This window comes from Fusarium flagelliforme (assembly GCF_020744385.1).
Source record: "Fusarium flagelliforme strain FIESC 12 MPI-CAGE-AA-0113 chromosome Unknown B0J16scaffold_8, whole genome shotgun sequence".
Lineage (NCBI taxonomy): Eukaryota > Fungi > Ascomycota > Sordariomycetes > Hypocreales > Nectriaceae > Fusarium > Fusarium flagelliforme.
In genome coordinates this window covers 679,881-695,319 of record NW_025763510.1, presented here as the reverse complement: position 1 = coordinate 695,319, position 15,439 = coordinate 679,881, and the positions used below count along the sequence as shown (strand labels likewise).

General features: G+C 50.5%; 8 protein-coding genes across 8 annotated transcripts; 4 read left to right on the top strand and 4 right to left on the bottom strand.

Moving 5' to 3' along the window:
* Window positions 1–222: 222 nt before the first annotated feature.
* Window positions 223–1,820, bottom strand: B0J16DRAFT_189322 (kinase-like domain-containing protein). Its single transcript, XM_046122768.1, has one exon. The coding sequence runs from the start codon at window positions 1,691–1,693 to the stop codon at window positions 347–349; it is 1,347 nt and encodes a 448-aa protein (XP_045977709.1). The 5' UTR covers window positions 1,694–1,820; the 3' UTR covers window positions 223–346.
* Window positions 1,821–3,047: 1,227 nt separating this feature from the next.
* On the bottom strand, window positions 3,048–4,620 carry B0J16DRAFT_349957 (actin family). The gene is made up of 3 exons (XM_046128991.1): window positions 4,495–4,620; window positions 4,005–4,424; window positions 3,048–3,940 (listed from the first exon to the last, which is right to left on the bottom strand). The coding sequence occupies exons 1-3, from the start codon at window positions 4,514–4,516 to the stop codon at window positions 3,210–3,212; spliced, it is 1,173 nt and encodes a 390-aa protein (XP_045977708.1). The 5' UTR covers window positions 4,517–4,620; the 3' UTR covers window positions 3,048–3,209.
* Window positions 4,621–4,846: 226 nt separating this feature from the next.
* Window positions 4,847–5,690, top strand: B0J16DRAFT_276049 (Asp/Glu/hydantoin racemase; the record flags this gene model as incomplete). Its single annotated transcript, XM_046123725.1, has 2 exons — window positions 4,847–4,963; window positions 5,022–5,690. The coding sequence occupies 2 exons, from the start codon at window positions 4,847–4,849 to the stop codon at window positions 5,688–5,690; spliced, it is 786 nt and encodes a 261-aa protein (XP_045977707.1).
* Window positions 5,691–5,856: 166 nt separating this feature from the next.
* On the bottom strand, window positions 5,857–7,411 carry B0J16DRAFT_389249 (general substrate transporter; the record flags this gene model as incomplete). Its single annotated transcript, XM_046131804.1, has 2 exons — window positions 5,857–7,269; window positions 7,319–7,411. 2 exons carry the CDS (start codon window positions 7,409–7,411, stop codon window positions 5,857–5,859), a joined length of 1,506 nt encoding a protein of 501 aa, XP_045977706.1.
* Window positions 7,412–7,810: 399 nt separating this feature from the next.
* Window positions 7,811–9,008, top strand: B0J16DRAFT_189303 (Alpha/Beta hydrolase protein). The gene has a single exon (XM_046122767.1). The coding sequence runs from the start codon at window positions 8,044–8,046 to the stop codon at window positions 8,842–8,844; it is 801 nt and encodes a 266-aa protein (XP_045977705.1). The 5' UTR covers window positions 7,811–8,043; the 3' UTR covers window positions 8,845–9,008.
* Window positions 9,009–9,099: 91 nt separating this feature from the next.
* Window positions 9,100–11,208, bottom strand: B0J16DRAFT_389247 (uncharacterized protein; the record flags this gene model as incomplete). Its single annotated transcript, XM_046131803.1, has 5 exons — window positions 9,100–9,422; window positions 9,475–10,386; window positions 10,773–10,913; window positions 10,963–11,031; window positions 11,154–11,208. 5 exons carry the CDS (start codon window positions 11,206–11,208, stop codon window positions 9,100–9,102), a joined length of 1,500 nt encoding a protein of 499 aa, XP_045977704.1.
* Window positions 11,209–11,575: 367 nt separating this feature from the next.
* On the top strand, window positions 11,576–13,028 carry B0J16DRAFT_418667 (chaperonin 10-like protein). Its single transcript, XM_046133786.1, has 3 exons — window positions 11,576–11,734; window positions 11,787–12,767; window positions 12,819–13,028. Exons 1-3 carry the CDS (start codon window positions 11,702–11,704, stop codon window positions 12,849–12,851), a joined length of 1,047 nt encoding a protein of 348 aa, XP_045977703.1. The 5' UTR covers window positions 11,576–11,701; the 3' UTR covers window positions 12,852–13,028.
* A 391-nt stretch (window positions 13,029–13,419) lies between these two features.
* On the top strand, window positions 13,420–15,384 carry B0J16DRAFT_405775 (vanillyl alcohol oxidase; the record flags this gene model as incomplete). The annotated part of the gene is made up of 5 exons (XM_046132918.1): window positions 13,420–14,040; window positions 14,091–14,123; window positions 14,176–14,528; window positions 14,580–14,857; window positions 14,910–15,384. Exons 1-5 carry the CDS (start codon window positions 13,479–13,481, stop codon window positions 15,382–15,384), a joined length of 1,701 nt encoding a protein of 566 aa, XP_045977702.1. The 5' UTR covers window positions 13,420–13,478.
* Window positions 15,385–15,439: the final 55 nt, after the last annotated feature.

Genomic DNA, 15,439 nt, shown 5'->3' with positions numbered 1-15,439 from the left:
GATGATGCGCAAATGACATGCGACAACGCGTTGAAGATGATATCAATTCTGTACCCAAACGCCGGGTATACTCTGTAGCAGCTACTCCATTTACCCATCAGGCCAGTCTATAAACTCGGCCAACCTTTAACCCAAACGCAAAACGCCATGTAATGTCTAAAGACTCCTGTATCCTCTATTGCCTCATTGCCAAAACATTCCAGTTTCTAGGCGCCAGTCCCAACTTCAGATCACACGTGTAAGTGTAATTATTGTAACGGTGAAGTACCACCTGCCCATACGAACTGAAGCCAATGATTTGCGCGCCGCAGGGACAAATACCTATGTACGCCGTGCCGTGAGGATCCTACTCCTTTAATCTCTTGGCTGGTCTTATGAGAGAGTCGTCGGGTAATCCGCTGCGCTTGGTACCAGGAAGACTGCTAGTTCTAATATCGTTGTCATCTTGGCTCACGCGTCGGCACGGATACTCGTTCTTACAACCCTCGAAGCAATTCGCGCTGACGCGATCACCCGTGGTGAAGAACGGCGATTGAAGCGCTTGAGCGGCGGTGAGACGCTTTTGAGGGTCGTACTCAAGAAGACCGGCGAGTAGCTTGTAGCCTTCTGAGCCGAGAGAGGCAAGCGGCGGAGTGCCTCCGGGGGTGCTGGTGTGGTTGATGGTGCTGTAATACCACTTTTCAAGGTTTGAGCCACCCGGTGGGGGCGGGGGAGGGTTACGTGAGCCGTAGTGGCCGTGGTGGTGAGGGTGGTGATGATGATGGCCGTGATGAGACATTGAGTTGGCGAGAGTATTGAGTTGATTGTATTCTGGCATCGTCGGGAGGAGCGGCCATTTGTCTTTGGTGGGAACACCCATGATTTCTATGATCTTTTGCATCTGGTTGCGTTGGAAGGGAACTGTCTTTTTGCTGTCCATCTTGGCTTCTTCACCCTTAAAGATAGGCCGTAGAGACAGAAGTTCAGCAAAGATGCAACCGACAGCCCACATGTCGATAGCGGGAGTGTAATGGTAAGATCCGAGGATGAGCTCCGGTGCTCGGTACCAGATTGTTACGACGACTTTGTCTCCGCTGAAGAGTGAGTGTAGAGGCTTATCGAAACGACGTGCGAGACCCAAGTCACCAATCTTGACTTCGCCTGATGAAGTAACCATGATGTTGGCGGGCTTGAGATCACGGTGCAGAACCCAATTGGTGTGGATATACTGGCAGCCATTGAGCAGTTGAAACATGATGCTCTTTATCGTTGCTGGAGGGATCGGATGTCGTGGCTGTTGCGTATGGTGATGAATGATCTGAAGCAAATCATGCTCTGCGTACTCAAATACCATGAAGATGCACTTATCCTCGAGCATAATCTCACAGAGCTTAATGACATTGTGATGATGAAGCTCACTGCACAGACTCATCTCGCGGACAGCACTCTGCGAGATGCCCGTGTAGCTAATCTGCTCGCCCTCCTTGTCAGGCTTGAACTTCTTGATGGCGAATTCGCCGACAGGCTTTCCATTGCGACCGACAGCCTTGTACACCCGTCCATAAGTACCGGAGCTGATGAAACCAATGATGCGATAACGATCTGTAATGCGGACCTTGGGCTGGTACCCGGTAGATCGGTCGTGAGGTTCTACATGGCGTTTCTGGTAAGCGTGGGATGGAAAACCAAGACCGATGTGAGGGCGGAGAGGCATCGCCGAGTGTCAAGATGCTCGTTTTGAGTGCGCTTTAACCACTTGGCATTGGCACGATATCGAGTGAGATGAGGTGGAGGATGAGGACAAAGACAGGATCCACAAGCGGTAATGAACCAAAGCAAGCTCAGACCTCCAAAATCCAGAATAGAATAAAATAATGCACGCAACAAAGTCTAAAATGATGAAGACGAAAACCGCTGAAGAAAAAGATGAGAGTTTTGATGTTGAGTTGATGAGAGTTGAAGTTCGAGTCAGGTGAAGTCGTCGTTTAAAATCGACACCTCAGGTTGATCTTTTCCCCAGTCGGGCAAGTATGGCGGCGTAATCCGAATACAGAGGCAAAAAAAGAGAGACAACGAAGTACAGTACAGCTTAGTCTCAGCTGTTGAAGAAGCAAGCAGGTAATATGCAAGACGTGCAGGAAATGGCAAGTCGAGTCCGGTCGGATACGGACACGGATAAGGAAGCCGACGTGATGTGCAGTGAACCGACCGACAGGGAATCACAGATAGACGAGATAGACTTATAGGAAAATAGTATGTAAAAAAGATAATAGTAATAGAGAAACTCACCTTCAAAAGTAGCTTGAACACTCCGCTTCAACGTCCCCCTGACAGCGCCCAAGCCAACGGATCCCGGGCCCGAAGCCCCCGTCGGCGGATTTGTTATGCTCATTTACGAATGGATACCTTCACTCACTCCTCTTTCAGCTCTCCGTTATAATTAGGCTCTAACTTTCGGAACGGGGTCTCCGAATGTAAGCGGTGATTTGCCCCCTAGATACCTAGCTATTCCCCGCGCGGGGGAAAAGAAAGCAAGAAAGGGTAAGACAAAAATGAAGTAATAGATCAGACAAGACAAGTAATGCGCGCCGATAGGATATATGCGCGGTTGCGCTGCAGCTGCAATTCGTATTTGTCTGACTCCTTCTGCGGCGCGGATCTCTATCTCACAAGATAAACGCGTGAATCTGTGTGGGCGGGTTCGTGCGGAGGTCCGCCTTTGTGGAGTTGACTTGTTTGCCGGGGATATAGGATGGGAATAAATGAGTCGTGTGAGTAAGATATATTGACGTTCTTTCTTTTCGTACCTAGGTAGGTTCCGCGGTTAATGGGGAAGTGAAATGCGATAGAGTGAAAAGGGTTTGGTTTCATCTTCCTCCCTTGTGTTCTGGAACTAGGTATGCGACTGATTGTCCTGTTGAGCGATGACTAAGCTGGATTGCATATCAAGACCAACATAAGGTCAGTCTTGGTGATGGTTGACTATTGCTTGGAATGAACTTGAGACTATCCAAGCTCCGTCGTGATATCTTATTCTAGAGACAAACTAATATACTTTTATAACCGGTATTTATAGGTCAGTTGATCCAATTGGGGGATTCACTTTAACCTTACAGAACAAGCCACTGATCATAAAGTCTTTTCTTGCTGTCTACCTTGCACTAAACTCAACGCAAAATACTAATCCCCCCATATGTAACGCTCGCTCAGACGCTTCGTCCTCTTCTCATCTATCGCGGCCCTAGCTTCTCAAGCACTCTAGTACCCTCCTCCTCCCACTCCGCCTTGGTAACCCACATGCTCTCCTTGTCCGCCATAATGTTGGCCAACACCGCACCACCAAGGAACACCATGTGTCGGCGTCGCGGGGGATCTTCTATCCGCACCTTGAACTTGCTCAGGCGCTCCGGGTTGCCCTGCAGCGCCCGTGTGAGCCACAGCTGCTTGAGCTCCTTCTCCAGTCGTGAAGGAAGACCGGGGTACATGCTGCTTCCACCAGAGAGCACAATCGCCTTGAACAGGGACGAGCGGATGTCCACGTCGGCAGATTGGATCGTGTTGAAGAGGAACTCGCCCAGACCGGGGGACTCGCTGTCGACGAGGTGAGGCTGGAACAGGCACTCGGGCGCCTCGAAACGCTCGCTGCCCACACGGATCACACGTCCGTCCGGCAGCGTGTAATCCTCGACGAGAACAGTGGTATCCTCGCTCAGGGCCTTGTCGAGCTCGAGGTCGTACGAAACGTAGCATAGCTTCTCCTTGATCTGGCGGACGGTCTCGAAATCGGCGGTTCGGTTGAGAGCGTAGCCGCGGCGCAGCAGCAGCTTGATCAGGTTGCGCGTGACGTCTCGGCCGGCAACATCTAATCGCTTCGTAAGGTGGTTGAGCACGACGGATTCGTAGACGGGGACAATGTGTGTGACACCGTCACCAGAGTCGACCACGACACCGGAGCTGAGACCTACACCGCATGTATTAGCTTCCAATTGCGCCTTTAAGCTCGGAAATTTATGTCTGATGGTTACCTTGGGCGTAAAGAGCCAAAACGGCCTGAATTGCAACGTAGACACCGCCGAATCCATATCTATCAAACATAACCTCGCACATCTTCTCCCGGTTCTTAAGGGGGTTCATGGGAGGCTCTGTCAAGAGAATCTTCTGGCCCTGAGTATCGACCTTGAGCTTCTCGTGGAAGGTGTAATCCCAGAGATGCTCCATGTCGTCCCACTTCTTGACGATACCGTTCTCCATGGGGTAGCTGATCTGGAGCATAGTTCGAGCGGCGGCGGCCTCGTCACCGCACATGATATCCTTGATGACAACATCGCTATCGGTCTGCTCCTCTGAACGCAGGATCGGTCGGCCGACGATGGAAGGGTATTGATGCTCGGGGAAGTTCTGCGCGGCATATCCGACCTTGAGGAAACCGGTACCTCCGTCGAGGACTAAGCGGTAGAGATGAGGTCAGCTTGGGGGGAGCTCCATAAGCTCAATGCGGGAGAAAGTGAAGCTTACCAATGGGTGGAGGATGGGACATATTTACTGTATAAAGAGGAGAAACAAGTAAATTCGGTGGTTGAGAGGCCGAGGAGGTGTCGAGTTGCTATCACCAGCAGCTCAGCTTAGAGGAGGTTGAGGTGGTCGTCAGTAGTGGGGTTCGCGTCCCCGACCGTCGTCACCTCAGAGGTTCAGTGGCTGAGGCGGATCACGTGGCGCCCCGCGATGCCTTGAACGACTCCATTATGAATTGTCATGTAGAACGACACGACCCCTCTTGAGAAACAGCTCAAAAATATTGTCTTTTAGGACTTGAATGGTTCTAAACTGCCACATTTGACTATATTCAGCTCGCTCACAAGTTCTCGCAATGTCCGAAATTAGCTTCCTGAGGCGGAATCTCCGCATTCTGGTCCTCAACCCGAACTGTTCCACCACCATGACTGAAGGCATGGCCAATGCCATTCGCCATATGTCAATGCCAGATGTATGAAAAGATACACAAAAAGAGTCTAAATTACAACACAGGCTGATTGTTATAAAAGTCAGTTGAGATTTTCACTTATACTGCTCCCCCTCACTCCGCTCCCGACAGCATCAACGATCAAGAGGGCATCGACCGCAGCACTCAGGCAGTTCTGGACGACTCCAAGATTGAGGAGGAGCTCGCGTCGGATAAGTACGACGCCGTTCTGGTTGCGTGCTTCAGTGTTCACTCTCTAGTCCACAAGCTGACCCGGTTCCGCCATCTTGCTGTTACTGGTATTTTTGAAGCGAGCATCCTCACATCCATCTCACTCGTGTCTGCAGCCGAGAACGGTGGCAAATGGGGAATTGTCACGACTGGAAAGTTCTGGGAGGATCATCTGACCGACGGTGTCAAGAAGTACCTCGGCCAGGAGAAGGACGGCGTTAACAGCAAGTTCGCCGGTGTCTACTCCTCTGGTCTCACAGCAGGTGACTTCCATACCGTTTCACCAGAGAAGGTTAAGGAGAAGCTCAAAGAAGCTACCCGAAACCTTCTTGATCAAGGTCAAGTCAACTGTGTTGTCATGGGCTGTGGTGGTATGGCTGGTTTGGAGGGTATTATCCGCTCAACTGCCATCGAGGAATATGGCAAGGCTGATGGTGACCTCGTCTACATCATTGACGGAGTCAAGGCTGGTATCATGCAATTGGAGCAGATGATCCGCAGCAAGCGAGCCTTCCGATAAATATTCCTCCTTCGTCCTATCTGCGGAATCGCTGCAAAGGTCTAAATATCTTGCTTCATGAATACAAGCGACCGCTTCTTTCCACACGCAATTAAATCCCATCCGGTCCTGTGAATGCAAAGTAGCCCATAGATCAGTCAGGAACGTAGAGTGGTGTCATAGACTTCTAGTCAACGCGCCTTGTCCTGCCCCAAACCTCGTCGACGTCCTTCTTACCCTTTGTCTCCGGGACCTTCCAGAACACAAAGATGAATGATCCAGCCGCGAGGGCAGCAAAGATAAAGTATACCCATCCATGACCACCCAGCACGTTGTTAAGAGCTGTGTTAATGATGGGGAAGAACTGGGCAACAAGGAAGGTTGCCACGTAGTTGGCTGCGAGGCACCAACTCTGAGTAGCTCCAACGGCCTCTTGTCCAACCAGTTCCGAGGCGAGCAGGAATGGTACTGGGCCGAGACCAACAGCGAAGAAACCGACGAAAGCCACGACAGCGATAGCTGAGATAATCTTGGCCCCGAACACAATCGAAAGCGCCAGAATGAAGGCGCTGGTTCCTTGGCCGACGATGGATGCAAGCAAGCAAGTCTTGCGACCAAGACGATCGGGGAGAGGAGCGCAAGCGACAGTGGTGACAAGGTTGACCACGGAAATGAGAATGGTAAGAAGAGCTGAAGAGATGGGAAGTAGGTCAGCGAGGAGAGAAACGGAGTACATGATGATCGAGTTGACTCCGCAAAGCTGCTGGACAAACATGATTCCAACTACAGCAATAATGGCGGGTCTGGTATCAGGATCCTTGAGAACCTGGAAGAAGCCAAGATGCTCCACGCGGTTCTTAGTCGACAATTCAGAGACACTATCAGGCTGAAGAAGTCCATCTTCCTCGGTGGCATCTCGTTCATCGGCGTTCCAGGACTCGGTCTCCTCGTTGATGTCGTAGCCGTTGCCGCGGATCCTCTGCAGAGTTCGCTTGGCCTTTGTTCCATCTCCATTGGCAGCCAACCATGAGGGACTCTCTGGTACAACGAAGAGGCCCAAGGTCTGGGCTGTCGCAATAAAGACACCAGTTCCAAGGATCCAACGCCAAGCAGTTCCGTAGCTTAGGAAGTATCCCAGTGTCTGGACTGCCAGAATACCGACGTTGATGGAGATCTGCGTCATGAAACCAAACAGTCCTCGTTCGTTCGGTGGTGCGATCTCGCTGATGTATAAAGGAACCACGACAGTCGAAGCTCCAGCACCAATACCAGAGAAAAGGCGACCGAGTGCCATGACAAAGACACTTCCAGAAATAGTCTCGATAGCAGCTCCAAAGAGGTACATCAGACCAGTAATCCGCATCGCAGGAAGGCGACCGCGCTTAGACGAGAAAGGACCCGATGTCAATGCTCCCAGTAGTCCTCCCAAGGTGAATATTGAAGATATAGTTGCGAACTGAGCTTCGTCCATGGGAATACAATGGGACATGAAGCCATAATCTTCGACCGGCTTCTTATGGATCATTCCCTTGATCTTATCGAGGGCGGAAATCGATTTCTTGCGGCACGTAATAACATCTTGAGGAGCGTTGAGTTCGGCCTACATCTGTTAGTTCGTGGTCCTGGCGTTGGTGATCATCGTAGCGTACCAAGTGGAAACCGAACTGGAGTGATCCCAAAGTCGTAATGGCGATCAGCAGGATCAGATATCCGCTGATATCGCGGAGTCTAGAGCCAGGCATGTCTGCGGTCGAGTCAATATCTTTGCTGGGAGGCAAAGAACGACGCGGTTATAGGAGGGAGGAAGGAGAAGGCAGCTGAGAGTTGAAGCTTCAGAGGACCTGGGGTAGCTCGTGACGGGGGTGGGTCCACGTGCTGATGGCTTGGATACCCCTGGTTCATTCAGCCGCAGTGGGCAATGCTAAATTTAACGCGATGGAATGTAACTTTCGATAGACAATTTGATGGCAACAGAGCTGAGGGTTAAAGTATTCAAAGGGTATTTTTGTCTTTTCAAGTTAGATGAACTAATCCCCGCATCTTCGAGTCCACACACATGCATATCGCTTAACATTTAACATGGTTCCTTATCACGAACCCAATGCGCAACGTGTTACCCTATACTAGCGATGACATAGGAGTGACTCGGAACTTTCGTGCCGAGTCGTCACATAAGAGTGCAATTCACTCGATTCACATGAATTCCATTGACTTTGTGATGTAACATCTGACTCCTCCCGAGGCTGTCACAGTGAATGTGCCTACATCGATCCTGATTTGACCTTGATTGATCTGGTATTGGCAGCCTTCATATCCGTACACACCCGTCACTATAAACTCACAGACCACATCTTATTTGTCACACGCAACCAGAATGCTCTACTACGAAGAACTTAACAAAGATAAGGATGAATCGATAGTGTTTCTGCATGGTGGAGGAGGAAGCCATATCGAATGGAGATTGGTGGCTCGCCAGCAGGCAATGGCATCCTACCACCTCATACTCCTCGACTTACCAATGCACTCCGGATCTCATGATGTCGGACCTTTCACACTCGAAAAGGCAGCCGATGAAGTAAAGGAAGTCATCCGCAATCGTGCACACACTGGCAAAGCGCATGTCGTTGGGTTCTCTTTAGGTGCCTTTGTCGCCTTGGTCCTCACCTCACGCTACCCAGATGCTGTGCTATCGACCTTTGCAACGGGCGGATACCCGTATCGAGGGCTCTTCAAATGGGTTATGGCAAGGCCAACGGCGATGTGGATTGTGAACAGTATACAGAACATCCCTGGTTTGACAGAGATGGCACTCAAGAAGCAAGGAATTGACTACGAAGACTGGATGGCTGAGCAGGAGAAGAACAAGTCACCAGAAAGAGATGCAGCCATGAGAAAGGAACTTAGTGCATTTGACATGGAACATGTGAAGGCTGTTGCTGATTCTGGAGTTCGGACTTGTGTTGTTGCAGGAGGGAAGATGGACCAGGTCGATGCAGTGAAAGATATGGGGAGGGTGCTTCGAGAAGGCGGACAGAAGAAGAGAGTTAAGAACGAGGCAGTTGTGGTCCGAGATGCTTATCACCCTTGGCATCTGCAATTACCTGAGTTGTTTGCTGATGGTGTTGGTGCTTGGGTCAACAATCGAGAGTTACCAAAGGAGTATGAGAGACTCTGAGTAAACCATGCACAGCCTGGCTCCGATGAGAGTTAACAGAACTTGGGTAACAGCAAAGAAAAGACAAAAAAGTGTGATGCTTTGACATATGGATCAGCCATAAGAAACAAGCTTCTTCCCAGTCTGATGAGTTCCGCAATAGGGCATGTCGGAAACGACAGGATAGTCAACGCTCCGCCTCAAATGCGCTCCCCATAACCGCATTCACCGCATGGCCAAGAGGCCTACCTGATCCAGAAGTACTATAGTACAATGTCATGAAGCCAGCAACCCTCTGAAGTCCACACCCTGAAACTGAGTAATCATCTTATGCAACCCGCTCATGTCCGATGTCTCATTCGCCATCCTTGGCACATCAATTCCTTGAGCATCCAACCCAAGCTCGTGCTGTCGACAAAAGAGTATCGCAAGACACCAGTACTCAGCAGCATGGCAATAGAAACCGATCTTATTGTTGTTGGGCCGGTCTTCGAGTGTCGAGAAGTCACGGTTTGACCAGACGTGGAACCAATTCCTTAGACCTCTTGTGATTGTCGGTGACTTCGGTCCATTGTGGTGGAAGATAAGGTTATGGAACGCTGTGAATGGGTTAGTGACTGGGCTGATACTGTTTCGTTACTGTTCACTTACCGCTGATGATTGTAAATATGTTCAATAGACTCATCTTCTCGAAGATCTTCCATTGCTCCGGACCAATCTCATCAGTCATCATCATATCAATTGCTTGATACAGCGTGGTTCGTTGAGTATGGCAATGGGGTTGAAGCGCTGCCCAGGCCTCAGGGCCGGGAGCAAGGAAGAGTTCTTCGGAACTCGCCAGACGGAATCGCAACTCGCTAATAACCATGCGTGGAACCGAGTTGTGGAATATGACGAAGGCACAGTCTAGTAGGAAGATGTATAGAAGAGTGCGGATACACTCCTCTCGCAGCGCAAAGTCCACCCACGCATCGGTTGCATCATCCTGTGGCATTGCAAAGGGATACAGACTTCGAGCGACGGAGACGATTTCCGAGAAGTATCTTCTTCGGGCTCTCGTTGTTTGTACTTTGGATCCCTCCCAGTTCATGAGTAAGACGAGGGCGTAGGCGGCCTGTAAAAGGTCGAGTCTTTCGCGGACTTGAGGAGGTCCATGAACGGCATCTTCACAAAGCTCTAGACTCGAAAATATCCACTCTTCCAGGGTATCCATTAATGCGATTGCTTGCTCTTGATCATCGGGTTCGGGACTTAGACATGCGCCGATCAGTGAGAGGGCGGCTATCAGTTGAGGTGATCTTTGGGACGCGTAGAATGTGGGTTTGTGGAGGACGGGCCAGTTGGGGTACCAGATCTGGAAGAATATACCCAGGAAAGACTCGAGGTTGGTTGGAGAGAAGAACTGTGCGAAGGAAGACGGGGTTGAGCTGAAGTCGGGTTTTCGAGAAAGGTTTGTGATGCTCAGGATGCCCAGGATGATCTCCTGGGATTTAGCCGCCAGAGTGTGTGTAGGTGCGATCTCGATATCGTAGCATGAGGTTGTGTCAACGAAGGAAGTCGGCTCTATAAGAGAATTCTGTAATGGAAGAGAACAGGGCAATGTTGGGTGATGTGGTCCTATACCCAAGTCTGTCCATGACGGCGTTGGCCAAGTAGTTACGGATCCATATACTGCCCATGAGAAAGTATCACAAGCTTGTCTTGACGTTGAGATCATCCTTTTCCTCGTGAGACTATCACCGCATTCGAACGAATTGGCCATGCCATGCGTAGAAGTAAACACAGCCAAGAAGCGAATACGCATACACGGAACTCCCATCCAACCCATGGCCATAACGAATGACGAAGGAGACAAGGGAAAATCCTGTGAGGCTGGTGCCGCTGGTGTTGTCGTTGAAGTCAGGCTACAAGACTGACGCTGATCAATGCACAATTGGCATGGCACCGACCCGGTACATTTCTTCTTGGCTTGCGCACATCGTTCGCAGGCATTGCGTCTTCTGCCGCGTTTACTTGGCCGTAGGACTGGAGGCGATGTACCGGATTTGAGACGGGTTTCGCATGTTCTCCAATGTCGAAGTAGGGCGTCACTAACAATGTGAGATACGGTGATGTGACTGGGGGATGAAGTGAGCTTACCGGCGGTTGAAGCTTTGAGGGCAGAATTGACATTGGAATTGACGCTGGTCTGTGTCTTGGGGACGTTAGCTGTTGAAAGGCTTCAGTGGGACTTGTTGACTTACGAGATAGACGATGTCGATTTAGATGATCTGATTGATGTCCTTAGTGAGCGACATAGACTCTTGGAGTTCAATGACAGTTTCACATACCTTGTTTCGCAAACTCTGCGGAACAGATACCGCAACGGAGTGAGCCTTCACCCATCGTCAAGTAGACACAGGTGGGTAACAGAGGAATTATCCTCTAAGGCTTAGGGCACCAAAATCAAGTGACCTAAAACCCGGTCTAAGACCGCATAAGGTGACCAATTTATTTCGTCTCTTATGCTCTTGGCGGCCAATTCTGATAACCTGAGCATACGGACAGTGCAGTACAATTCTGGGTCTCGGTGCCGGAAGAAGAGAACACCCCTGCTTGGACTAGGATCGATTGAGTTGTTGAAGTCAAGATACTGGATGTCGCCACTTGACTCTGTCTGATGATGGAGGCTGCAAGGGTCGTCGGGAAATCTGCCACCCCCGCAAACTAGTTCGGCATCCCCACGATCCAGACGGACTAGGTCCACCCTCGGTATTCCTTTGCGGGAAACGGCAATTGGGAACTACATGGGTTATCTTGTTAGTTTATTAGCTTGATGATGGCTGCTGTGGTACTTGCCAATTGATTGTAAGTGTTTGCCTTTTCTTGTTCTCAAATCATGGAGACCCATCATAGAGCTGCGACAGTGGTTGTAAGTCAGCAAGTCTCTCAAGTAACCAAGTTAACTGACACTTACTATACAGCGCTCTGAATCTGGATTCAGTTTCGATATCCAGTCAATTCCTCTTCCCAAGCCTCAGCCATGGGAGATACTCATCAAGCTCTCTGCCACCGGCGTATGCGGTACTGACATGGCCCTCGCAGCCGGATATCTAGGTCCCTGCCGTGATGTCCTCGGCCACGAAGGTGTAGGCCGCGTTGCACAGATCGGAGAAGGCGTGGACCCGAGTACCATCAAAGTAGATGACCGCGTAGGAATTGCTTGGGTTCGAGATGTCTGTGGACGATGTTCCTGCTGTCTCGAACCAGGCGGTGAAGTTCGCTGCTTGGAACAGCAGAACTCGGGACGGAAGTGGGATGGAACGTTTGCTGAGTATTGTCTTGTGCCTGCACGGTATGTTCTGGCTATCCCGGATGATCCTGCGCTGTCGGATGAGCTTGTCGCCCCGATTCTGTGTGGCGGTGTTACAGCGTATAAGGCATTGAAGGCATGTGAGGCCACGCCTGGGTCATGGGTTGCTATAGTCGGAGCGGGCGGTGGTGTAGGTGGTCTGGGTATCCAATACGCCAAAGCAATGGGCTATAGAGTCGCAGCAATCGACGTCGGCGCCGCAAAGGATACCTGCTTGGCAATGGGAGCCGATGCCTACTTCGACGGTTCAAGCCCTGACACGCCAGCAGAGTTCAAGAAACTGACTCCCAACGAGGATGGAGCAAAGGCCGTCATCGTGACAGCAGGATCAGGAAGGGCGTACCAGAGCGCTCTTGATCTAATCGCCGTCTTCGGCACTCTAGTCTGCGTGGGAATACCGCCGCCTGATCAAGCGATGAACCTGCATCCTTTGACGCTTATTGATAAGGGGATCAAGCTCTTGGGGACTTTGGTTGGTACGAGGACTGAGACGATGGAGGCGCTGGAGTTTGTTCGGAGGGGGGTTGTGAAGCCTGTTGTGCAGTCTGTCAGCTTTGATCAGATGGATGATTTGGCCAAGAGGTTCTCTACTGTAAGTTATCACCCTTGCTTTCCATTCTTGGCTCTTGACTGACGTTGGTAGACTTCTGGAAAGCTGGTAATTCGGTTCGAATGAGTGATGTGTGTCGATTGCTATCGGCCGAGCAGTTGTGATGATGATGATGATGATGATGGCAGAGAGGTTCGGTATGTATCAAGGAAATGGTCTTAAAGCGGGAAGCGAAAGTGATTGCTACAAGACTTTTACTTGTTGTGTGTCTGTGAAAGACTAGTTAGACAAATCAGAACTTAGGCGTAATTTCTCAGAAGTTGCGCACTTCACCTGTTGTTTGCCAGAGTCCAGTGTTACACAGACTGCTTTCCATCAACTCTACCCTCAGTGATGACATCGAGTCATTGGAGTACAAAGTCCATGCCTCTCTGACTCGTCTGACACTCTGAGAGAAATAGCACTCTTTGCAGATGCACATCGGAGGGTCCTTGAGCTGATCCCTTCCCTTCCCTGCTCGGTGCAGATCTTGGCTCGTCGGACAATTCCCCACCTCCACCCACCTCTACCAATACGAGTTACAGTTAGCACCCCTTCATTGGCTGAGCTGTTACACAGTATTCTCAGGGACCAGGAGAATATATGCAAATCCACCATGTCGAGAAATTATTTAAATCACACCATTCTTCCATTATGATCTCCTGTCCTGTCTTTCGTCTCTTCTTTCCATTCATACCTTGAACTATCATAACCATGGCTACCGCAAACCCCCTTGTCCTGCCTCCAGGCATAGAAGCCTCAGTCTTCCACCAATTCATCACAGAAGTAACCCAAATCACCAGCTCAGAAAATGTAACCATCATATCCTCCCCCTCCCAGCTCAATAAGCACGACTACAAAGACCCCAGCAAAGTCCACGACATGTTCCACATAACCGACGCCGACCACTTCGTCTCCTCCGCGACCATAACCCCCCGCGACGTCCCTGAAGTCCAAGCCATCGTGAAGCTCTGCAACAAGTTCGAGATTCCTCTCTGGCCGTTCTCTGTCGGGAGAAATGTCGGCTATGGCGGTGCTGCGCCGAGAGTCCCTGGGTCCGTTGGGCTTGATCTGGGGAAGCACATGAATAAGGTTCTCAAGGTTGACGTTGAGGGTGCTTATGCGCTTGTTGAGCCTGGTGTCACGTATATGGATCTTCATCAGTACCTTGTGGATAATGGGTTGAGGGATAAGCTGTGGATTGATGTTCCTGACCTTGGAGGTGGCTCGGTCTTAGGAAACACTACTGAGAGAGGAGTTGGCTATACACCATATGGTACATTACGCCGACTAGAAGTTAAGGATTAACATACTGACTCAAGACAGGTGATCACTTCATGATGCATTGTGGTATGGAAGGTAAGGGCAACTCTCACCACCTCGTCAGGGGATTGTGCTAACACACTACCAGTCGTACTTCCAGACGGAACCCTCGTACGCACCGGAATGGGCGCTCTCCCAAATCCCAACGCCGACCCCAACGCACCTCCACACGAGCAAGAGCCAAACGAAGCATGGCAACTCTTCAACTATGGCTTCGGGCCATACAACGACGGCATCTTCACTCAGTCCTCTCTTGGCATTGTCGTCAAGATGGGTATCTGGCTTATGGTCAACCCCGGCGGCTATCAGTCTTATCTCATTACTATACCTAAGGACGAAGACCTTCATCAAGCCATTGAGATCATCCGACCCCTTAGGACATCAATGGTATTGCAGAATGTACCTACAGTTCGACACATTCTTCTTGATGCAGCCGTCATGGTATGTACTCGCCTTCATCTCTTACTTCTTACAGTAGCTCACAATTGTCAGGGGAACCGAGAAAAGTACACGGACTCCAAGTATCCTCTCACCGACAAAGAGCTGGACGATATAGCGAAGAAGCTGAATCTAGGCCGCTGGAACTTCTATGGCGCTCTCTACGGACCTGAGCCTATTCGAAAGGTGATGTGGGAAGTAGTCAAGGGCGCATTCTCTGCTATCCCTGGCGCAAAGTTCTACTTCCCCGAAGATATGCCTGACAATGTCGTCCTTCAAACACGAGATCTCACATTGCAGGGCATTCCCACCATGACAGAGCTAGAATGGGTGTAAGTCACCACAACCTCAATCGCGTCCCCAATACTGACCAATTACTCACAGGAACTGGCTTCCCAACGGCGCCCACCTCTTCTTCTCCCCCATCGCAAAAGTAACGGGTGACGACGCAGTAGCCCAATACGAAATCACCCGCCGGCGCTGCGAAGAAGCAGGCTTCGACTTCATCGGCACCTTCGTAGTAGGCATGCGCGAGATGCACCACATAGTCTGCCTCGTCTTCAATCGTCTCGATCCCGACTCATGTAGACGCGCACACTCACTTATCAGCACGCTTATCGATGACGCTGCGAAGAAGGGATGGGGAGAGTATAGGACGCATCTGGCGCTGATGGATCAGATTGCGCAAACGTATAACTTTAATGGCAATGCGCAGATGAAGTTGAATGAGACGATCAAGAATGCGCTTGATCCGAAGGGAATTCTTGCGCCGGGGAAGAATGGAATTTGGCCGAGGGGGTATGATGCTAAGAAGTTTGCTGTACAGCCGCAGAGCTTTGGGCCTGGGGCGCACTTATAAGTGTTTGTAATACATTTCAAGACTATATGAACTTGCAGCGGTACTGTGACTCTCA

What these genes read in the sequence shown, in the direction of transcription:
- B0J16DRAFT_189303 (XM_046122767.1), top strand. Translation starts at nt 8,044, where the DNA reads ATGCTCTACTACGAAGAACTTAACAAAGATAAGGATGAATCGATAGTG.
- B0J16DRAFT_189322 (XM_046122768.1), bottom strand. Translation starts at nt 1,693, where the DNA reads ATGCCTCTCCGCCCTCACATCGGTCTTGGTTTTCCATCCCACGCTTAC.
- B0J16DRAFT_349957 (XM_046128991.1), bottom strand. Translation starts at nt 4,516, where the DNA reads ATGTCCCATCCTCCACCCATTG. An exon ending in GTCCCATCCTCCACCCATTG is followed by an intron (nt 4,425 to 4,494) that starts GTAAGCTTCACT and finishes TCTACCGCTTAG; the next exon opens with TCCTCGACGGAGGTACCGGT. An exon ending in TTTGGCTCTTTACGCCCAAG is followed by an intron (nt 3,941 to 4,004) that starts GTAACCATCAGA and finishes CATGCGGTGTAG; the next exon opens with GTCTCAGCTCCGGTGTCGTG.
- B0J16DRAFT_418667 (XM_046133786.1), top strand. Translation starts at nt 11,702, where the DNA reads ATGGAGACCCATCATAGAGCTGCGACAGTGGTT. An exon ending in ATAGAGCTGCGACAGTGGTT is followed by an intron (nt 11,735 to 11,786) that starts GTAAGTCAGCAA and finishes CTTACTATACAG; the next exon opens with CGCTCTGAATCTGGATTCAG. An exon ending in TGGCCAAGAGGTTCTCTACT is followed by an intron (nt 12,768 to 12,818) that starts GTAAGTTATCAC and finishes TGACGTTGGTAG; the next exon opens with ACTTCTGGAAAGCTGGTAAT.